Consider the following 18,160-nt stretch of genomic DNA (forward strand, 5'->3'; position numbering starts at 1 on the left):
TTCGATGATGCACTGCTTCTGCGTGCAGTATTAAAGCTCTAATCTGGTAACATGGACGCCAAAAAACATGCTCTGCTCATGCTTGCAATGTGAAACAGGCATGAGTCTTTTAGCACTCTCTCCGAAAACACTCTGTTAGTCTCGGCTAGCATTGGCCAAATGATCGCTCTCATCAGCACCATTATTTGTAACTTTAGGTGGGTTTGCAAATATGTATACTTTCCATTGCTTTTTCCCCAAACTTTAGCCGTTTGTAGTTCTCGCGGTCACAGAAGCCCCCTGTCATCTCAACTAGATGTGCATAAAAAGTGTGAGTGTGTTGCATCGTGTGCGCGTCCCTCCATTAGAAATAACGAACTTGCATGAGCCTTAGTTAATAGCCCCAGTCATAGTTAGTCCAGTGTGCGTGGTTATTAGTCTTGGTGTACAAACTAGTGCACAGTTGGCATAACTTTTTTTTGTTTTGTTCCGTGCAGAAATGCGGTGTTGAAGTCTTAACGATTAATCAACTGTGATGAATTAAATTACGGTTAACAGTGAAACCGGTTAATCGTTGCATCGCTAGTCTAAACACTTCATCCTGGATTTGTCATTCCAACAAATGCCCACAAACATTTCCATTCGCCTTCAATTTTCACTAAATAAATAATCAGTCAGTATCAATGTAGCCAAATATAGCTAATTGCAAGTTTTATTCAGTTCGTGTTGGTGTAGACTGGCAAGAAAGTGTTTTACTAAACAAAATAAATTATACAACATATACTTTAATACAAATGCATAATGACCTAAATTTATAACAGTGGGATACTGTGATAAGGACAAATCAGACACACTCTCAGTTCTAAAAAACTTTTAAGTTAAAGTCCTATCTTTTTAGTAAAGCATACACGCAATGCAGCACATAACAGTATGATATACGAGTGTGTTCCACCCAGGTGAGCAGGCTTGACCAACCACCTATAGGACACACTCCTCCTGTTTTAATGCACTTAATATATTGTGTTAGAAATACTCGTATGCTTTACAGGTTTGTTTATATAACTAATATTTTCATTTATAGCTCTTCATTTTTACATCTCGTTTAAATACACTATGAACTGCAGCTGCTCTAATTATTTTCTTTATTCTCCATTTCCACCTGTGGATACTCATCCTGAGGCCCCTGGAGATTATGCAGCGCCACTGATGCAATCCAAAAACTGTGAAGAAATGATGCCAAGATATCCATAATCCTGGACCAGGCTGTATCCTGAGCAGATGCTGTGGTGGTCATGGAGGAGTGGAGAGCATTGGTTTGGGACTTGTGGAGCTGCGCATTGATGCATTTGCTCTTTAGAGTTTAAACTTTCAGCGCTGAAAATTAAACCACACTGAACTAAACTGAACTTCTACTCTGAAAACTGGACTGACACAGGTTCAATTTACTAGAACTATGTACAGCTGCTTTGACACAACCCACATTGTAAAAGCGCAATAGAAATGAAGATGAATTTATTTGAAAATCATGTTTGCCTTTCACTGTTGTAAGAATCAGCTCTTTGGTTTAAATCATGTTTAAACTTTGGGGATTCGAATCAAAGATTCGAACATGATTCACATAGAATTATTTAAAGCTTACACTTAACTTTAGTATTTGTCCAGCAAATAGAACGTTTAGTGTAAAGCAATTCTGTATTATATTATTACGTGGCCAACAATAACAATATAAAAACAGTATCTAATTATTTAATAAGCAAGGTAGCAGTATCTGAAGCTGAGGCATTAACTTATAAAGCACACAACACACCAACACGGATCTTAAAACGAAACAAAAGTTTATTGCTACTCTACAACACAAAGTACTAATCTAACGTTACGTAAAACAAACAAACGCACATACATACACACACTCACAAGCAGTTTGAGGAGAGTTATGACTGAGTGGATTCAACTTCTAGCATTTGCTACGTTCTTAGCATTGCAACCTGAGAGAAACCATAAAAGCAGAGAATTTTGTTATTCTTTACTACTTAAACATAATTCACACCAGATTCAGTAATGGATAGAAACCTCGTTTGTGCTACTTGCGTTCTGATGTAATTTTTGGTTTCCTCGACTGGTCCAAAGGGAAATCCCGGCGAAGCTGATTGGTCAGCGTAGCAACTTCAGTGACGTGATGGAATTCCCTTGTCGGTGAAGAGGGGTTTCCTTAGTCGGTTGCTAGGGATACGGATGTTGGACAAGGCGGCGTTCGAAGTCCTTCCTGGGTTCCTGTAGTTAGGATGAGTTTCAGGGTTTGGATGTGTTGACCCGATGGCTTGTTGTTGAAGCGGTTGCACAAGCAGATCGGGGGTCGAGCCGGCAGCAAGTGAAGGTCGCGGTCTGCTGCGTGATGTAACGAGGCTTCCGGCGAGGCGATGTAACGGCCACAGCACGAGAAGAGCGACGTCCGGGCAGCGACGGCGGTGACAACTGGCAAAGATGACCGGCAAAAGACGACGATGAAATTCCTTTGTTCAAAGTTTTATAGGCTTTGGTAGAGGCTGGGTCTACACAATACTTGTCCAATCAGATAAGGTGCGGGGTGGAGTCACACCCCAATTCTGCCCTCTAGGAGGCCGGGTTGACACCTGGTGTGGATGCTGCTTTGATAGCATAGTGGTAAAAATAAAGTCTTATAACATCGACACTTTTCATAGTATGGTTTCTTTATATAAACCAATGCATTTGAAATGTTCCTAGCTTTCAATCGATACCAAACATGAAGTATTTCACAAACATTCTGTAGATTTCATTTGTCGCTGAGGGCTATTACTCAAGAACTATCTATAACAGTTTTGTTAAACACATGGAACATGTACACACAAAAACCTACAGAAACATAAAGCAAACATACATTACTCAAATAAACACAGTTTTACTGTATGTCCATTAAACTTTGGAAGCGTTTCTGATCGCTTCTGTGTCTGCCTGAGAATGTGTATTCCTTGCAGACGCCAAAGGACAAGCGAACCAAAAGGTACTTCTCAAAAACCGGTTTGGTGGGTTTTTGATTGTAGAGCCTCTTATTGTTTTAGGGTGTAAAGTTAATTAACACGCAACTGTGATGTTGACTGGCTAGGTATCCTGTGGATTTGCCTTTTGCTGGGTGCCTGTGGATTGCTTTGAAAATGAAATCAATCTCAGACTCGTAGGCACCAACCAATCTTTTAAGGATAACATGGTCTGTGGCTTGTTCGGTTCTGGAACGATCCGTTGACTCACTACATCCCCCATTTGGATGGTGATGTTCCTGGCATGAACATCGGCAGACACTGGAACAAGAGGCATAGGTAGAGAGAGAACAGACACACAAGACACAAACCACATTTCCATTCCATAGACTGAGTTCTGGTGCAGGTTTTAGCTTAAATTGTTCGTGTTAGGAACACAAGGTGTAGTGTAACATTGCCTGAAATAATTCAAATTTAGTTATTTAGCTAGTTTACTTCATTGCAAGTATGGAGTGGCGCTAGCTTCAACTTAAATAAGCAATAATTCTGCAGCAATTGACACTAATTTGGGAGAAGGAGTCAATCCTACTTTTAGGCCCTATGCATGAATTTGCAGGAGTTCCCTGTAGAGGGGACTGGAACTGCAAATTAGTTAGGGAGAGAGAGAGAAAGGAAATGAAGGGGCACAGTGATGCAACAAAACAAGGTACGTTAAAAACCAGCAAAACAGTGTTGCAAATGTGGAGTGGATCCTCTCTACTAGAAGTTGTTCTAGCAGTGCTGTAGAGGAGAAAGTATTAGTGTTGTGTTTAACTAGGTGTTTCCCTAGAATGTCAAAGGTTATGTTAGTATGTAGAGGGTAGAACAGTTGATCTGTGTCAAGTTGTGGTCCTCCCCCATTTGTTTTTCAATGATGATGGAGCTGTCAAATGTTCCTCCAGTAATGGAGGTACCGGAGTTTGGCATGGGTCAGGAAGGGTTTCAGGACTGAACTGAGGTTTGTCGGAGGAGTGGCAGACGACCCGAACGGCACTTTTGGAAACCTGAGGGCTTTCATCTGCAAGTGTTTGTTGGTTCAGGTGATTGTTGCTTCTCCGCTCGGCGACTAGTCAGGCTGAATCTGCTTTTTCCTTTTCCCGTTTCCTGTCCTCCTCTATGCATTTGAGAAACTCTTTCATCATCAATTTCACCAGTTCTTGAGGGTCAAATCCCGGTGGGGTATTTTCCTCTTGCTGGGATTGAGTCTGAGCGTTGTCAGGGTGGAAATGTTTGGAGTACCTTCGTTGACTCCTTGGACTTGATGATACAGGGTTTTGATGTCTTCCCTTGGATGGTGACCAGCTTTTGTTTGACCCCCATTGGTTTCTTTCCCGGTGGTGTTCAGGTGAGCGTCGTTGTCCACGCGGTCCATCCCAGTGACTGTTCCTTTGTTTAGGTCTTGTGTCATTGTAGGAGTTCCGTTGTCTATTGGACGAAGACGCATTCCACGCTGGGGATAGTGGTCTCATGCTGTTTGGGCGTTGGGCACCCTCTAGTGCCAGTTCTGGATTCTGGGTGTTAAAGTCAAGAACTTTTGCAGTTTTAGTGTTTTTCTCTAACACCATCTTTTGTTTGTCGTGGGCTTTCTGTGTCAAATCTCGCAATTGCTGGATGCTCATTGTTCGTGGGCATGCGAGTACTCCGAGATGTTGGCTTACTGCAGGATGGAGGTTTCTCAGGAAGAGAATCTTAAAGTTCAGGTCTTCTTCCATATTCGGTTCGTTGTGAGTTCCGAAAAAGGCTTGCCTGAGTCGGTTGTAGTAAGCATGTGGAGACTCATTGCGAGCTTGTTTTGTCTCCAGAGCACTTAACAGTCCTTGATCTGATTCAGGGTTTGCAAACTCTCTGATGAGGGCTTCTTGGAGCAAACGGTAATCGTTCTTTACCCGAGCCGGTTGTCGGTCCAGGAAGCTGCGCACCTCAGTGCTGGATGTGGCTCGAAGCAAATACAGTCTTTCTTTATCAGAAACATTGGGTCTCATTTCCAGGTGGAAATCAATGTCTTGCAAATAAGCGTGGACCTCCAAACCACCTGACACACTTGGAGTAAACTTGCCAATGTTTCTGGCCAGCTTGTCAAGGTCTTTAAGGTCCAGACTGTATGACGATCTGTGACTGGCTATCACAGGCTCTCGTCGCTGTGGGGTAAGGTAAGGCTCTTCAGAAGGTGTTGGCGAAGATCTTCGGCATGGTTTCTCACCTCTTTCAATAGGTGAGAGCTCAGGGACAGGGGATCCTGTCCTGCTTGGCAGGGGCGAGGCTGGTGCACATCTTGTCTTTGGAGGTTCATAGCGCAGTGCATAGGCATGCCTGAGTTCACTGGCGGATTCCTCTTTGATGTCATCCACTTCCTGCATTAGTCTGTCGATCTCATGTCTTGCTTCGCTCAGGTGAGTTTCAAGGGCTTTGATTCTGGCCTTCTTGTCTCTTAAGTCCACCTTCGCTTCCTTCAGTAGCTGTTCAGCGTAATCTAGCTTGTTAGCGACGTCAGCGTGGTCTGCTCTGGCTTGTTCTCTTTCTTCTGTGATGGCTGTTAGGGCTTCTTGTAGTTTGTCGATCTCCTCTGTGGTACCTTCATCCACCTCATTTGGTTGTTCCAGACGTTCCTGAGCCTCTAGCTCTAGCTGCTCGATGCGGGCTTGCAGGCGTGTCAGCTTGTGTTGGAGTTGGGAGGCGTGTCTGTCACTCAATTTGAGGGTGGCTATGAGTGTGTGACTCAAAGTACCAGTGATTTTGGCCAGCTCCTTGTGGTTGAAGCTTTGACTTGGGTCTTGCTTCATGATGCTGTCTATGTTCTCATCCAATTGGTTTTGCGTCAGGGGCTGCAGTGTTTCGGCAGCTTTAGGGAGGAGACTGCCTGTTACAACACTCAGCCATGTTTCCAGGTCCTTCCAATGGCCGACAGGATCTTTGGAGTGAGCCATGTTTTGCGGCGGGGGGAGGACTTAGGATTTTAACTGACACAGACCTTAAAGAGAGATAGAGAGGAGAAAGAAACAAAAACAAGGTAGAACAATGCAAACAGAAAAGGAGAAATGTTAATGTGCATTGTTTAGTGTGTACTAATGTTGAGTTAAGTGTGGTTCTCTGGAACTGTGGCCCTCTGGTGGGTACGCGTGTCTAACTGGTAGTCTCTGTGGAAAGAGTCAGTAGCACAGACACAGTGAGAGAAAAAAGAAAACAAAAGTGATAAGGAGACTAAGGAGTAGGGTGAAAATCTGTAGTTTCCACTTTCCTAGAGAGAGGGTTCCTTTAGCTTTTGTTAAATATAAAAATAAGATTTCTAAATACCAGGACTGAAGTTGCTATTAACTTTCTTCTGAAGTGACAGAAAGTAGGACAACAATAACAGTATTGGCTTCTGAATAGGATTGACTCCGTACACCAAATAAATTGTTTCTGGATGCGTGTTTAGAATTGGATCTAACGACGCCTATCTTCTTTGTGACCTGATGAGTGAGAAAGGAGGGGTGAGATCAGACAATTTTAACAATTAAAAGTGTTCAAGTGTCCCAAACATCTATTAAATGTTTCTAAAATTCTCTGCTTTTTGACTCTCACAAGCACAATCCTTAAACCAGCATCAATAGTCTAGTTAAAAGAAGATAGTTAGTAGAGAGAGAGAACAAAGGAGTTAGTTTTCTCTTAGCATTAGGCGTATTTAAGGATGTCAAAGCGGTGGCGCTGTTGAGTTGACACTACAAGAAGTGTTGGTTTTATTGTGTTATATAGTAACCACTTAGCCTACGTAGTAGAAAAATCCGAATTTTCCTTTTGAAGTTTGGCTAATTGGAGGGCTCCACTAGATGAAAAGACTAAATTCAAATTTGAATTGATCTTAACTTTAAACCTGTAAAGAAGTAATAACTTTTATAAATTATCATTAAGATTGATAAGAACACTTATGACTAAATTAAATTATTAATTATTGCTAAAATGATAACGCCATGCATAAATGAACCATTAATGAAATTAAAATTTCAAAACAATGAAGTTGGTTAGAGTAACATTTAATGCAGTTTATCATTAAATTAAACAATTACAATTTATTTAATCAGTGAGTCTTATCCGTATAAATCAACAGTTATAGGAAATGGGTGTTCCTATATGTTGATGAATGGAAAGTATTTATACTTGAATAAGTCAGAGAGCGTTAATTTATAGTAATGAAAACAAAACTATAATTCATCACTAATAAAACCAACAGCTTATGTGAGTTCAAACTGATCAAATTCAACAGGCCAAGTACAGCAGGAAAAAATAAAATAAAATGATGGTGATTAAACTCAGCAGTTAGATCGTGCACACTTTTATTAACTTTGCATTTGTCAACTTTTCCAAGGTGAGTAAAGAGAAACAACTGAGATGCAAGAGTTATTTCAAACATCAGCCATACAATGCATTTAAGACCACTATATGCTACGTGCTATCTATTAGCCTTCGTTGCTACTGGAAATGCATAGACTTCAATGCAAACGCGTTAGCGTTAGTTTAGCTTAGCTTCACGCTATGCTCTTTGTTTACAATTCAAGCTGGCGCTGGCGGGCTGCACATGCACGATTGAATGTAATTCCGGCAAGTCTCTCTGTACTTCCGGACCAAGGTTGCTGCTATGGCAACGACCACAAAGTGGAATAATAGCAAATTTCACAGTATCACTTGAGATGGCGGCGCATCTCACACTGTTCAAGCAAAAAGCACTGGTTAGATTTTATATCTTAACAGTACTGAACGATTCTCAACTTATGAAAGTGAGACAAAATTAATCAACAGGATTTCTGAGATTAATACAAATCGTGACAGAGATATGGGGGATCTCAGCACTCTGTGTTAAGTCTGTTTAGACTGCAAACACATCCGTGGAATCAAACCACAATTTCAATTGATCAATTTCAAAACTTCTCCTATAAACTACGCTAGGCAGCTTTCTCTGAGCTCCGCGTTTTAAATAATTTACTAAGTATTAGCAAATTACAGGGCAACAAGAATTTAGTTAGCTATGCTAAATCAGTTACCAGGAGAAAACACAGCTGAGTTTCCATCCGGGAATCGCGGCGTACGAAATCATACTGTGAAGGCCTTATATAACGTTATGAGATAAGCACAAAGGAATACGCTTTGTCTTTCTCTACATGCGCTTTAGAGCGGCTTACAGTGTGTCTCGGCGGACAACTTAAATGAAGTTTTACTTTCTTAACAACACTAAATGCAGTCAAGCAATAAAACAAATGGTACCACAATGAAATTGTGCAGTAGCAAAACTTTTGTTCTTTCTAATCTATTCTTTCCGGACAAAAATAGAAAAGATTAACAACGTGATTTCTGGGTGTTGTGCTTTAAAAGTTAGATCTGCTTGCCCGAATTATTCTCCACCACTATGTAAGAATCAGCTCTTTGGTTTAAATCATGTTTAAACTTTGGGGATTCGAATCAAAGATTCGAACATGATTCACATAGAATTATTTAAAGCTTACACTTAACTTTAGTATTTGTCCAGCAAATAGAACGTTTAGTGTAAAGCAATTCTGTATTATATTATTACGTGGCCAACAATAACAATATAAAAACAGTATCTAATTATTTAATAAGCAAGGTAGCAGTATCTGAAGCTGAGGCATTAACTTATAAAGCACACAACACACCAACACGGATCTTAAAACGAAACAAAAGTTTATTGCTACTCTACAACACAAAGTACTAATCTAACGTTACGTAAAACAAACAAACGCACATACATACACACACTCACAAGCAGTTTGAGGAGAGTTATGACTGAGTGGATTTAACTTCTAGCCTTTGCTAAGTTCTTAGCATTGCAACCTGAGAGAAACCATAAAAGCAGAGAATTTTGTTATTCTTTACTACTTAAACATAATTCACACCAGATTCAGTAATGGATAGAAACCTCGTTTGTGCTACTTGCGTTCTGATGTAATTTTTGGTTTCCTCGACTGGTCCAAAGGGAAATCCCGGCGAAGCTGATTGGTCAGCGTAGCAACTTCAGTGACGTGATGGAATTCCCTTGTCGGTGAAGAGGGGTTTCCTTAGTCGGTTGCTAGGGATACGGATGTTGGACAAGGCGGCGTTCGAAGTCCTTCCTGGGTTCCTGTAGTTAGGATGAGTTTCAGGGTTTGGATGTGTTGACCCGATGGCTTGTTGTTGAAGCGGTTGCACAAGCAGATCGGGGGTCGAGCCGGCAGCAAGTGAAGGTCGCGGTCTGCTGCGTGATGTAACGAGGCTTCCGGCGAGGCGATGTAACGGCCACAGCACGAGAAGAGCGACGTCCGGGCAGCGACGGCGGTGACAACTGGCAAAGATGACCGGCAAAAGACGACGATGAAATTCCTTTGTTCAAAGTTTTATAGGCTTTGGTAGAGGCTGGGTCTACACAATACTTGTCCAATCAGATAAGGTGCGGGGTGGAGTCACACCCCAATTCTGCCCTCTAGGAGGCCGGGTTGACACCTGGTGTGGATGCTGCTTTGATAGCATAGTGGTTAAAATAAAGTCTTATAACATCGACACTTTTCATAGTATGGTTTCTTTATATAAACCAATGCATTTGAAATGTTCCTAGCTTTCAATCGATACCAAACATGAAGTATTTCACAAACATTCTGTAGATTTCATTTGTCGCTGAGGGCTATTACTCAAGAACTATCTATAACAGTTTTGTTAAACACATGGAACATGTACACACAAAAACCTACAGAAACATAAAGCAAACATACATTACTCAAATAAACACAGTTTTACTGTATGTCCATTAAACTTTGGAAGCGTTTCTGATCGCTTCTGTGTCTGCCTGAGAATGTGTATTCCTTGCAGACGCCAAAGGACAAGCGAACCAAAAGGTACTTCTCAAAAACCGGTTTGGTGGGTTTTTGATTGTAGAGCCTCTTATTGTTTTAGGGTGTAAAGTTAATTAACACGCAACTGTGATGTTGACTGGCTAGGTATCCTGTGGATTTGCCTTTTGCTGGGTGCCTGTGGATTGCTTTGAAAATGAAATCAATCTCAGACTCGTAGGCACCAACCAATCTTTTAAGGATAACATGGTCTGTGGCTTGTTCGGTTCTGGAACGATCCGTTGACTCACTACACTGTGTAATTAAATTAATAAAAAACAAGGGAATGTAATTGCATTTTGTAAAGAGGTTGTGGTAGGGCCTATATTAGAAAGAAAATATCAACCGAATCCTTTAACTCCTAATTAAATATAAATAATAATAATTATAAAAATACAAACTACAAAAAAATATATAGTAATAGTAGTATTTGAGGTAAAGTTGGTTTTTATATTCGCTCATTTGTTTAGTGATGACTTATTACACGCTTCCTAATTGTTTATCATGCTACTTTGAATATTAGGTGTGAAATGCCATGCCAGTAGGGATGTTCGGTTTTGGATTTTTTGGAGTCGACTCCGATTCGCGACTTCTAATTTTGGAGTCGGTGAACTCTTATCGAATCCGTTTACATTCACTTAAAATAGCGCAAGGATTAAACATGCCGTATCATATCGCGCTTTATACATGCAGTTCTCCTCTGGTCAGACAAAATCAGCAGTTTAAATCATCTGCGGTCAAAATAAAATGGTTATCAGCCTATAGTTTTTACTTAATTGTCTAGTTTAGATACTTCAATTTATTTAATTATTCAATTTATTTATTTATTATTGAAATGCTTGATGGAAAGATGTAGCAGTTGAACAAATAAAAAAACACTCCGATTGAGCCCAAACAACGTTAAAAAAAAATCATAAAATAGCCTAAAATCATTCTTAACATAAGTGTTTGATACTTGAATACTGAGTACAGAGCCGTTATTAGTTTCTAGATATCACGAGGAAACGTAAGTGTTTTACGTTTTGTCAGTTTAGTGGCTAATTCGTACGAGTTCAGTCATACGAAATTGTACGATTTTAAAAAGGAGGCGTGGCACTTAACCCCAACCATCTTTGGGTGATGAGCAAATCGTACTAAAGTGTACGAATTAGATTGTACGAATTCATACGAATAGCCACTAAATCAAGAAGTTACGAATTGCCGTGAGATTGCTTCTTAGTTTCTGTGCACTAGCTCTCCAACCGATCAATAAACAAAATAGTTAGATTTTCAATTTAATTTTAATGATCAATTAAATATTTAAACCACCAACACGAGATGTTTAACTTTAAAAAGTTTATAACAAAACTAAAATAATAAACAAAAGCAGCGTAGTAGACTGTGCTTTAAAGCATATGCTCTCGCTTTTGTAAATGTGATTAATACTTTTAAACATTTAATGACTTTTAAATAGCGTCTTGCTTTACTTTTTGATTTCACTGTTTGTTTTGTGCAATTTGTTCATTGTAGTGAAATACGAATGTGCTAATAGGACAACATATGCCAGAAGAAAAGGAGTGAGTCAGACCTGTTTTTGAACACTTTTAGAAACTAATTTTGTTTGGTGTAAATTGTACATATCTAATAGTAATGTATGTTTTGTAGTTATCTACAAAATAAACAAGAATAGTCTAAATATTAGAGATGAAATTATTTGCGTTTAGGACCAAAAAAAATAAATAGAAAAATAACCCAGCATTTGGGTTTGTTTCTATTACACCCGGAATTGGGTTGAAATAACTTCACGTTTTTTAGATATTGTCAGATTTTGTCAATAAATACATCTTGGCTACTTTCATTAAGATTAGGGTTTTTATTTATTTTTTTATTTATTTGTTTGTGTGAAATTGGCATAGGTTAAAATTTTTACTTGAGCTTATAGCAGCAAACAATAACATAACTTCGACGTCAATCCACTCCAAATTCACACACACAACAACAGTTATGCTATATTTCATTTATAACACGACAAACTTGACAACGCAGGCTGATCATCTTTAAAACTATTAAAGCAAACTTCACTTATTAGTTTTATTTATTAGTGGTCATGAAATTTAAAAGCAAAAGCGTAAAACGTGTCAGCAAGAATACAAAGCGGGTGCCTTCTGTGTTTTTCATGCTCAAGAATGAGTGTTATGACAGTAGCGTGCAACTGCTTCATTCAGGAGACTCTACTCTGGAAGTCGATTCTTGTCCTGAGGTCGATTCCAGTAGGTCAATTGAGAGTCCAGGAATCGACTCTTTTGGAGTTGACTCCCCATTCCTACATGCAGGTAAGACTTCAAAAACAACATTAGCACTGTTAAATTGACCGTGAACAATGTTGTACCGTGATAGTCGTTGGTTGCTAATATGAGATCAAATTAGCAAAGAATGCTTTTCATGAAATTATATTAAGGGGAAAGTTCACATGTGCAAATTTACCCCAATATAGTATTAGTATAGTAATCTATAAAAGTCAAAAACAAATAACAACAACAATAAAAAATGCCCACAAACATTTCCAATCGCCCTCACTTTTTACTAAATAAATAATCAGTCAGTATCAATGTCGCCAAATATAGCTAATTTCATGCTTTAATCAGTTTTTGTTGGGGTAGACTGGCAAGAAAGTGTTCTACCAAAAGTGTTGAATGTGGCAATATAAAACCAACTTTACCCCATTAAAGTAGTAATATAATAATCTAAAACAAATAACAAAAGCAATACTATAGAATATATTACAAGGACATAAAGCAAACCTCTCAAAACACCCTTAGCAGCTAATGGACTGGTCTGTTTGTTCATTTTTGGCCAGGTCTCTGTCTGGATGATGCTGACGCTGGTCCCCCATTCAGTCACTTTTACCATGGTCAATACCTGCCCAAACATCTCTCACTCTTCAGTGGAGTTCAGTGCTGAAGCTTCAATTGGTGGGTGACTGTACGCCAGGGTTGAGTTCAGTTACCCTCTGGACGGCTGATGTGTGTTCTGAAGGTGTAGTGATGTGGGTTTGAATAATAACAGCTACTACATTTGGATTAAATCTTACTTCACAACCATTAAAGGAAAGATATGGCGATGTGTTATGTATGGGAAATATATGTTGCATCACCAAAAATGACCATGAGTTCATGTCCATGTGTTTTGCGATAAGTCTATATATTGATTATTGTGACAGGCCTACAGTACAATAATGCTGTCATATAATATATTTAGAGTCACAATGCTGAGTTTATAATCTTCTAATCTAAAAAAAATGTGCATTGGAATTAGTTTGTGGTTGATATTAGAAAATAAAATACTGACTTGCTTTTTCTTGGCAAAAAAAAAAAAAAACTATGGTAATAGGCTTTAAATAACAAAAAAGATCCCAAGTTCCAATAAGAATTGACAAAAAAGATTGAGGACTGTTGGCAAAATAGGTTACCAATTAAGTGAAAGTCGTTTTGTGGCTGTTTAAGTCCACTTGAATCATAGTTGTTGTAATAAATCATTTGACAGATGAAGCCAAATGTGAAGCTTATCTAACAAAATAACTTACAAAAATGGTCCAAAAACTAGTACAGTCAAATTTGATACAGAAAAATATTAAATACAAATTTAAAAAAAGAGGAAAAATCAAGAGAAGCAAAAAATAAATAAAATTTTGTTGAAATTATTTATGCTGTTTTTTTTTTTTTTTGCTCATTTTTGCTTGAGTTTATTGTTTCCTCTTTCAATTTCTAAATATGTTTGGTGATTAAAATATTATTTTAATAAATATATCTGTTTAAAAATCTGTTTTGTTTAAATGCACCAAAATGCATTGCCTATATTCACCGAGAAATGGATACAAATATTCATGTTCAAAATGGGGTGTACTCAATTATGCTAAGCAATGCATATATATATATATATATATATATCCAATCATCGTAGACATGAAATAATAACGGTAAAGTGTTTGCCGAGAGAAACACACACTTTAACATTAGAGTACAAATGAAATCAAAACTAACCATATTGATTTTGTTAGCTCATGTTGTGCTGAACAATTCATCTGTGTATGTCATTAAAAGAAAAAAGTTGTTGGCCCTTGTAGTCTAAAATTAAAAACTGAAAATGCACTTCCTGTTTGTTTTCAGTTATTTTCTCAGATTGCATCAGTCTGAGGTATTGGGTGGGGCTAACATACTTAACCACGCCCCACCAGCTGTCAGTTTTGACAACACACAGAAATGGTAAGCAGGCGGAGTCTGTTAGGTTGTAATAACTCTACCCAAACCCTTTTCCACATCGTTCTGAATGAAGTGCCTATTTTACTACATCCAATCAGCTTGCAGTAGAAAAAACAAGCCACACCCACTGTTCAAGCAGACTTGAACATTGCACCTCCAGCACATCATTTCACATATATTGTTAACATTCTCATTAAAAATAATTAGCAATATCTAGTTGCAAATTACTGAGTTAATGAATTACATCAACTTATTTTAGTTTCGTTAACACACTTTTAAAATACTTTCTGTTGTTTTAGAAATTGTGCTGTGTGCATTAAAAGTTTTTTACTTGCAGTGTCTCCCTTTATTTGGTTTGGTCTAGTTTTACAAGTGTACAACATTATATGACAGTCACTTCAGTATTATTTATGCACTCTTAGGACAACCCTACTTCAGATTAAGGTCCACATACATTTCTATGTTTAATTATCCAAGCTATTGAAAATGATTTCGGTTAAGGTAGAAACTTCACACACTTCAGTTTTTCACACACTTTCAATTTTTGAACTTTTTGGCTATTCATAGTGTTTTTTTCTCAAAGTTTAATACAAAGAAAACATCCACAATATTTATGCCACGTCACAATCAATGTTTCTGAATTTTATTTTACAATACATATTTTTAAAAGCTGTTTTCTCAAAAGTTTTATTTACTCATAAATCTACATTTCTGCAGCTCTTACTGAGATTAAACCAGCTCTAATCTGAAGGTATTTACAGAGGGGTTGAATCATAAATACTTTGCTATATAGATTTTATTATACATAAATAAGATTTTCTGACATTCTTCAGAATTGTTTCCTATGGGTTCAGGAGAAGAAAGAAACTCAAACAGGATTGGAACAAGTGGAGGAGGATTAAATTATGACAGAATTTTCCTTTTTGGATGAACCATCCCTTTAATATTTTGTGTAATATTAATATTTTGGGCCTTAATAATCAGGGGGCTAATTATCCTATATATATATATATATATATATATATATATATATATATATATATATATATATATATATATATATATATATATATATATATATATATATATATATTTATATCAGGATAAATAGAATGAAATGGAAATTCATTTTTAGATAAACATGTGTAGTGGAAACTTACAGCAGAAACAGCGGAGCACTTGATGCACGTAGAGAATGGGCCTTATTAGGATTTGACCTTGCAAGCAGTACAAACTAGATAGAACAGTGAACACACTTTGCTTCAGTGTCTCATTCTGTAGAAACTGTCGTCAGAATGGGCATTATTAGAATTTGACCTTGTAAGCAGTAAAAACCAGATAAAAGGGTGAACACACTTGACTTCTGTGTCTCACTCTGCAGAAACTGTTGTTGCTGTATGACTGTGACCTTCTTTGCAAAGAATAAAACTTTGAAAAGACATCTTTAAGACTTATAAGACATCATAAGACTTTGTTTCTTGACCACAGAGAGCGCCTCTTTAAAGAAAATTGCCACTACACCCCCTGATTATTAAGGCCCAAAATATTAATATTACACAAAATATTAAAAAAAAAATAATAATAAAAAAAAAAATATATATATATATATATATATATATACACACACACACACACACTCACAGTTGGTTAAAGTCAGAATTATTAGCCCCCTTTTGATTTTTTTTTCTTTTTTTAATATTTCCCAAATGATGCTTAACAGAGCAAGAAAATTTCCACAGTATGTCTGATAATATCTTTTCTTCTGGAGAAAGTCTTCTTTGTTTTATTTCGGCTAGAATAAAAGCAGTTTTTAATTTAAAATAAAAAAAAACAATTTTGGGTCAAAATTGGTAGCCCCTTTAAGCTAATTTTTTTTCTATAATTACAGAACAAACCATCGTTATACAATAACTTGTCTAATTACCCTAACCTGCCTATTTCACCATATTAACCTAGTTAAGCCTTTAAATGTCACTTTAAGCTGTATAGAAGTGTCTTGAAAAATATCAAGTAAAATATTATTTACTGTCATCATGACAAAGATAAAATAAATCAGTTATTAGAAATAAGTTGGTAAAACTGTTATGTGTAGAAATGTGTTGAAAAAATCTTCCCTCCGTTAAACAGAAATTGGGGAAAAAATAAACATGGCGGCTAATAATTCTGACTTAAAAAAAAAAAAAAGTTTTATCCTAGTGATAATTGCGAAGTATCATATAAGCCAGAATATTACCTAAAAGTAAATGCTTATTTGAGGATCTAAAATCAAATAAATAAAGCTCATAAATTACCAAAGGTTACCATACAGTACTTTATTTGAGCCTTTAAATAATGATTCAGATTCAAGGAGAGAAATTTGATACATAATCTATACATGGAGTCAGTTTGGATCATTTTAGCAATACTTTGCACTCCTGCAGCCTCACTTATTCACTTAGAAATGAGAAATATGTAACATACCTGAATAAGATACTACATAACCTTCAAACCCTAAAATCAGACATTTAATATCTTGTTCTGATTATGCTTTTGCAATTAAGTCTACCATTTTTAGCAGCTCTTACAGAGACCAAACTAGCTCTATTCTGAAGGTTTTTACAGAGGTATTTGATCCTAAATAATTAGCTTAAACATTACGATTTGATTCTACGAAAATAAGATTTTAATTGTGGCTGTTCACAACATTTTCTGAATTAAGGAGAGATTAAAAACGAAATTCCAAAAATCTATAAAATTCCCTTTGCTCTATATGTCTTTTTGTGCTGGAAATGTACACTCACTGGCCACTTTATTAGGTACACCTTACTATTACCGGGTTGGACCCACTTTTGCCTTCAGAAATTCTTTAATTCTTCGTTGCATAGATTCAACAAGATTCTGGAAATATTCCTCAGAGATTTTGCTCCATATTGACATGATAGCATCACTCAGTTGCTGCAGATTTGTCAGCTGCACATCCATGATGTGAATCCCTCGTTCCACCACATCCCAAAGGTGCTCTATTGGATTGAGTTCTGGTGACGGTGGAGGCCATTTGAGTACAGTGAACTCATTGTCATGTTCAAGAAACCAGTCTGACATGATTCACGCCTTATGACATGATAATGAGTGATTTAATGTAATCAATCTGCTATGGAAGTATGATTGTAACTTTGTGATAAATCATATTCACTTGCAGTTTCTTGCCTTAAAGGTATGGTTTGGCAAAAAAAAATTCCTTATTTACTCACTAAATTGGTTCTAAACTTATGATTTTTTAAATTGAACACACAAAAAGCATGTTATATGTACCATAACTCAGTAAGAGATTTATTTATTTATTTATGATGATTTTATGAAGTCAGTACCGTGTTTATGCCATTAGAATCTATAGCGCCACTGCAGTTCCCCCTTCACCCAGAGCGGCAGATGGGGCTACAGTCACTCTCATCGCACTAGCAGCGCCGCCCGGTTCCTCAAAATCTCCCATCCGCAGTTTGATGATGTTGGGTTTTCTATGAGCGTGTAAACCCGATGACAGCTCTTTATTAAACTAACAAATGCCTCAGAACTGAGTGGAGCCGCGTAGATCAACGAAAGTGCGGTCGAAAAGGGTGCAAACATGTCGGCCAGCGCTGTTTATGTGTTAGACCTGAAGGGGAAGGTAAGATAACGGTTCACTAGCACACGACGCTAAAGCTAATCCACGTCAAACATCAGCGAGAGACACGTTTAAACATTTTATATCAGCCAGTAAACATGTTTCTTCTGGTCTAAAAGTGCTGAATGCGTTTATCAGTTATGTATTATTTAATTAAATTAAGTCAATTGTATTACTGTTGAATTTACTCTTGGAACATGTGTTTGTTGTTATTATTAACATATGCTTTCAGTATGGATTGGCTTTTGACTAAAAATAAAATATACCTTTGACTAAAAAGGTACTTGTTCACATAATTTTCTGTCTCCAGATTGGGATTTAATCATAATACAGAATGATATTGTTCATTTGTCACTTTAAAATTCCCTCACCATTTACTCACACTCATTAGGATCTAAACTGTTATGCATTTTTGAATATCTT

General features: G+C 37.3%; 2 protein-coding genes across 5 annotated transcripts in view; one reads left to right on the forward strand and one right to left on the reverse strand.

Annotated features, from left to right (window-relative positions):
• Positions 1-1,797: 1,797 nt before the first annotated feature.
• LOC110438146 (uncharacterized) lies at positions 1,798-9,346 on the reverse strand. Of its 3 annotated transcripts, none has more exons than XM_073931676.1 (3): positions 8,917-9,346; positions 6,303-6,460; positions 1,798-5,979 (listed from the first exon to the last, which is right to left on the reverse strand). In XM_073931676.1, exon 3 carries the CDS (start codon positions 5,933-5,935, stop codon positions 4,082-4,084), a length of 1,854 nt encoding a protein of 617 aa, XP_073787777.1. In that variant the 5' UTR covers positions 5,936-5,979; positions 6,303-6,460; positions 8,917-9,346; the 3' UTR covers positions 1,798-4,081. The 3 variants fall into 3 exon arrangements, with proteins under 3 accessions (XP_073787777.1, XP_073787772.1, XP_021323979.1); XM_073931671.1 differs by having other exon boundaries at positions 1,798-6,145; XM_021468304.3 differs by having other exon boundaries at positions 1,798-6,145; positions 6,303-9,346.
• An 8,192-nt stretch (positions 9,347-17,538) lies between these two features.
• The window catches only part of ap1m1 (adaptor related protein complex 1 subunit mu 1), a 62,860-nt gene continuing 62,238 nt past the window's right edge, over positions 17,539-18,160 (forward strand). Inside the window, 1 exon segment of one of the 2 annotated variants that reach the window (NM_001331127.1) lies at positions 17,539-17,740. In NM_001331127.1, coding sequence (NP_001318056.1) covers positions 17,699-17,740 — 42 coding nt within the window. In that variant the 5' untranslated portion in view covers positions 17,539-17,698. 2 annotated transcript variants of the gene reach the window in all.

Source organism: Danio rerio, chromosome 2, assembly GCF_049306965.1.
Source record: "Danio rerio strain Tuebingen ecotype United States chromosome 2, GRCz12tu, whole genome shotgun sequence".
In the NCBI taxonomy this organism is placed as follows: domain Eukaryota; kingdom Metazoa; phylum Chordata; class Actinopteri; order Cypriniformes; family Danionidae; genus Danio; species Danio rerio.

Excerpts from the sequence above, each read along its gene's own strand:
- LOC110438146 (XM_073931676.1), bottom strand. The coding sequence starts at position 5,935 with ATGGCTCACTCCAAAGATCCTGTCGGCCATTGGAAGGACCTGGAAACA.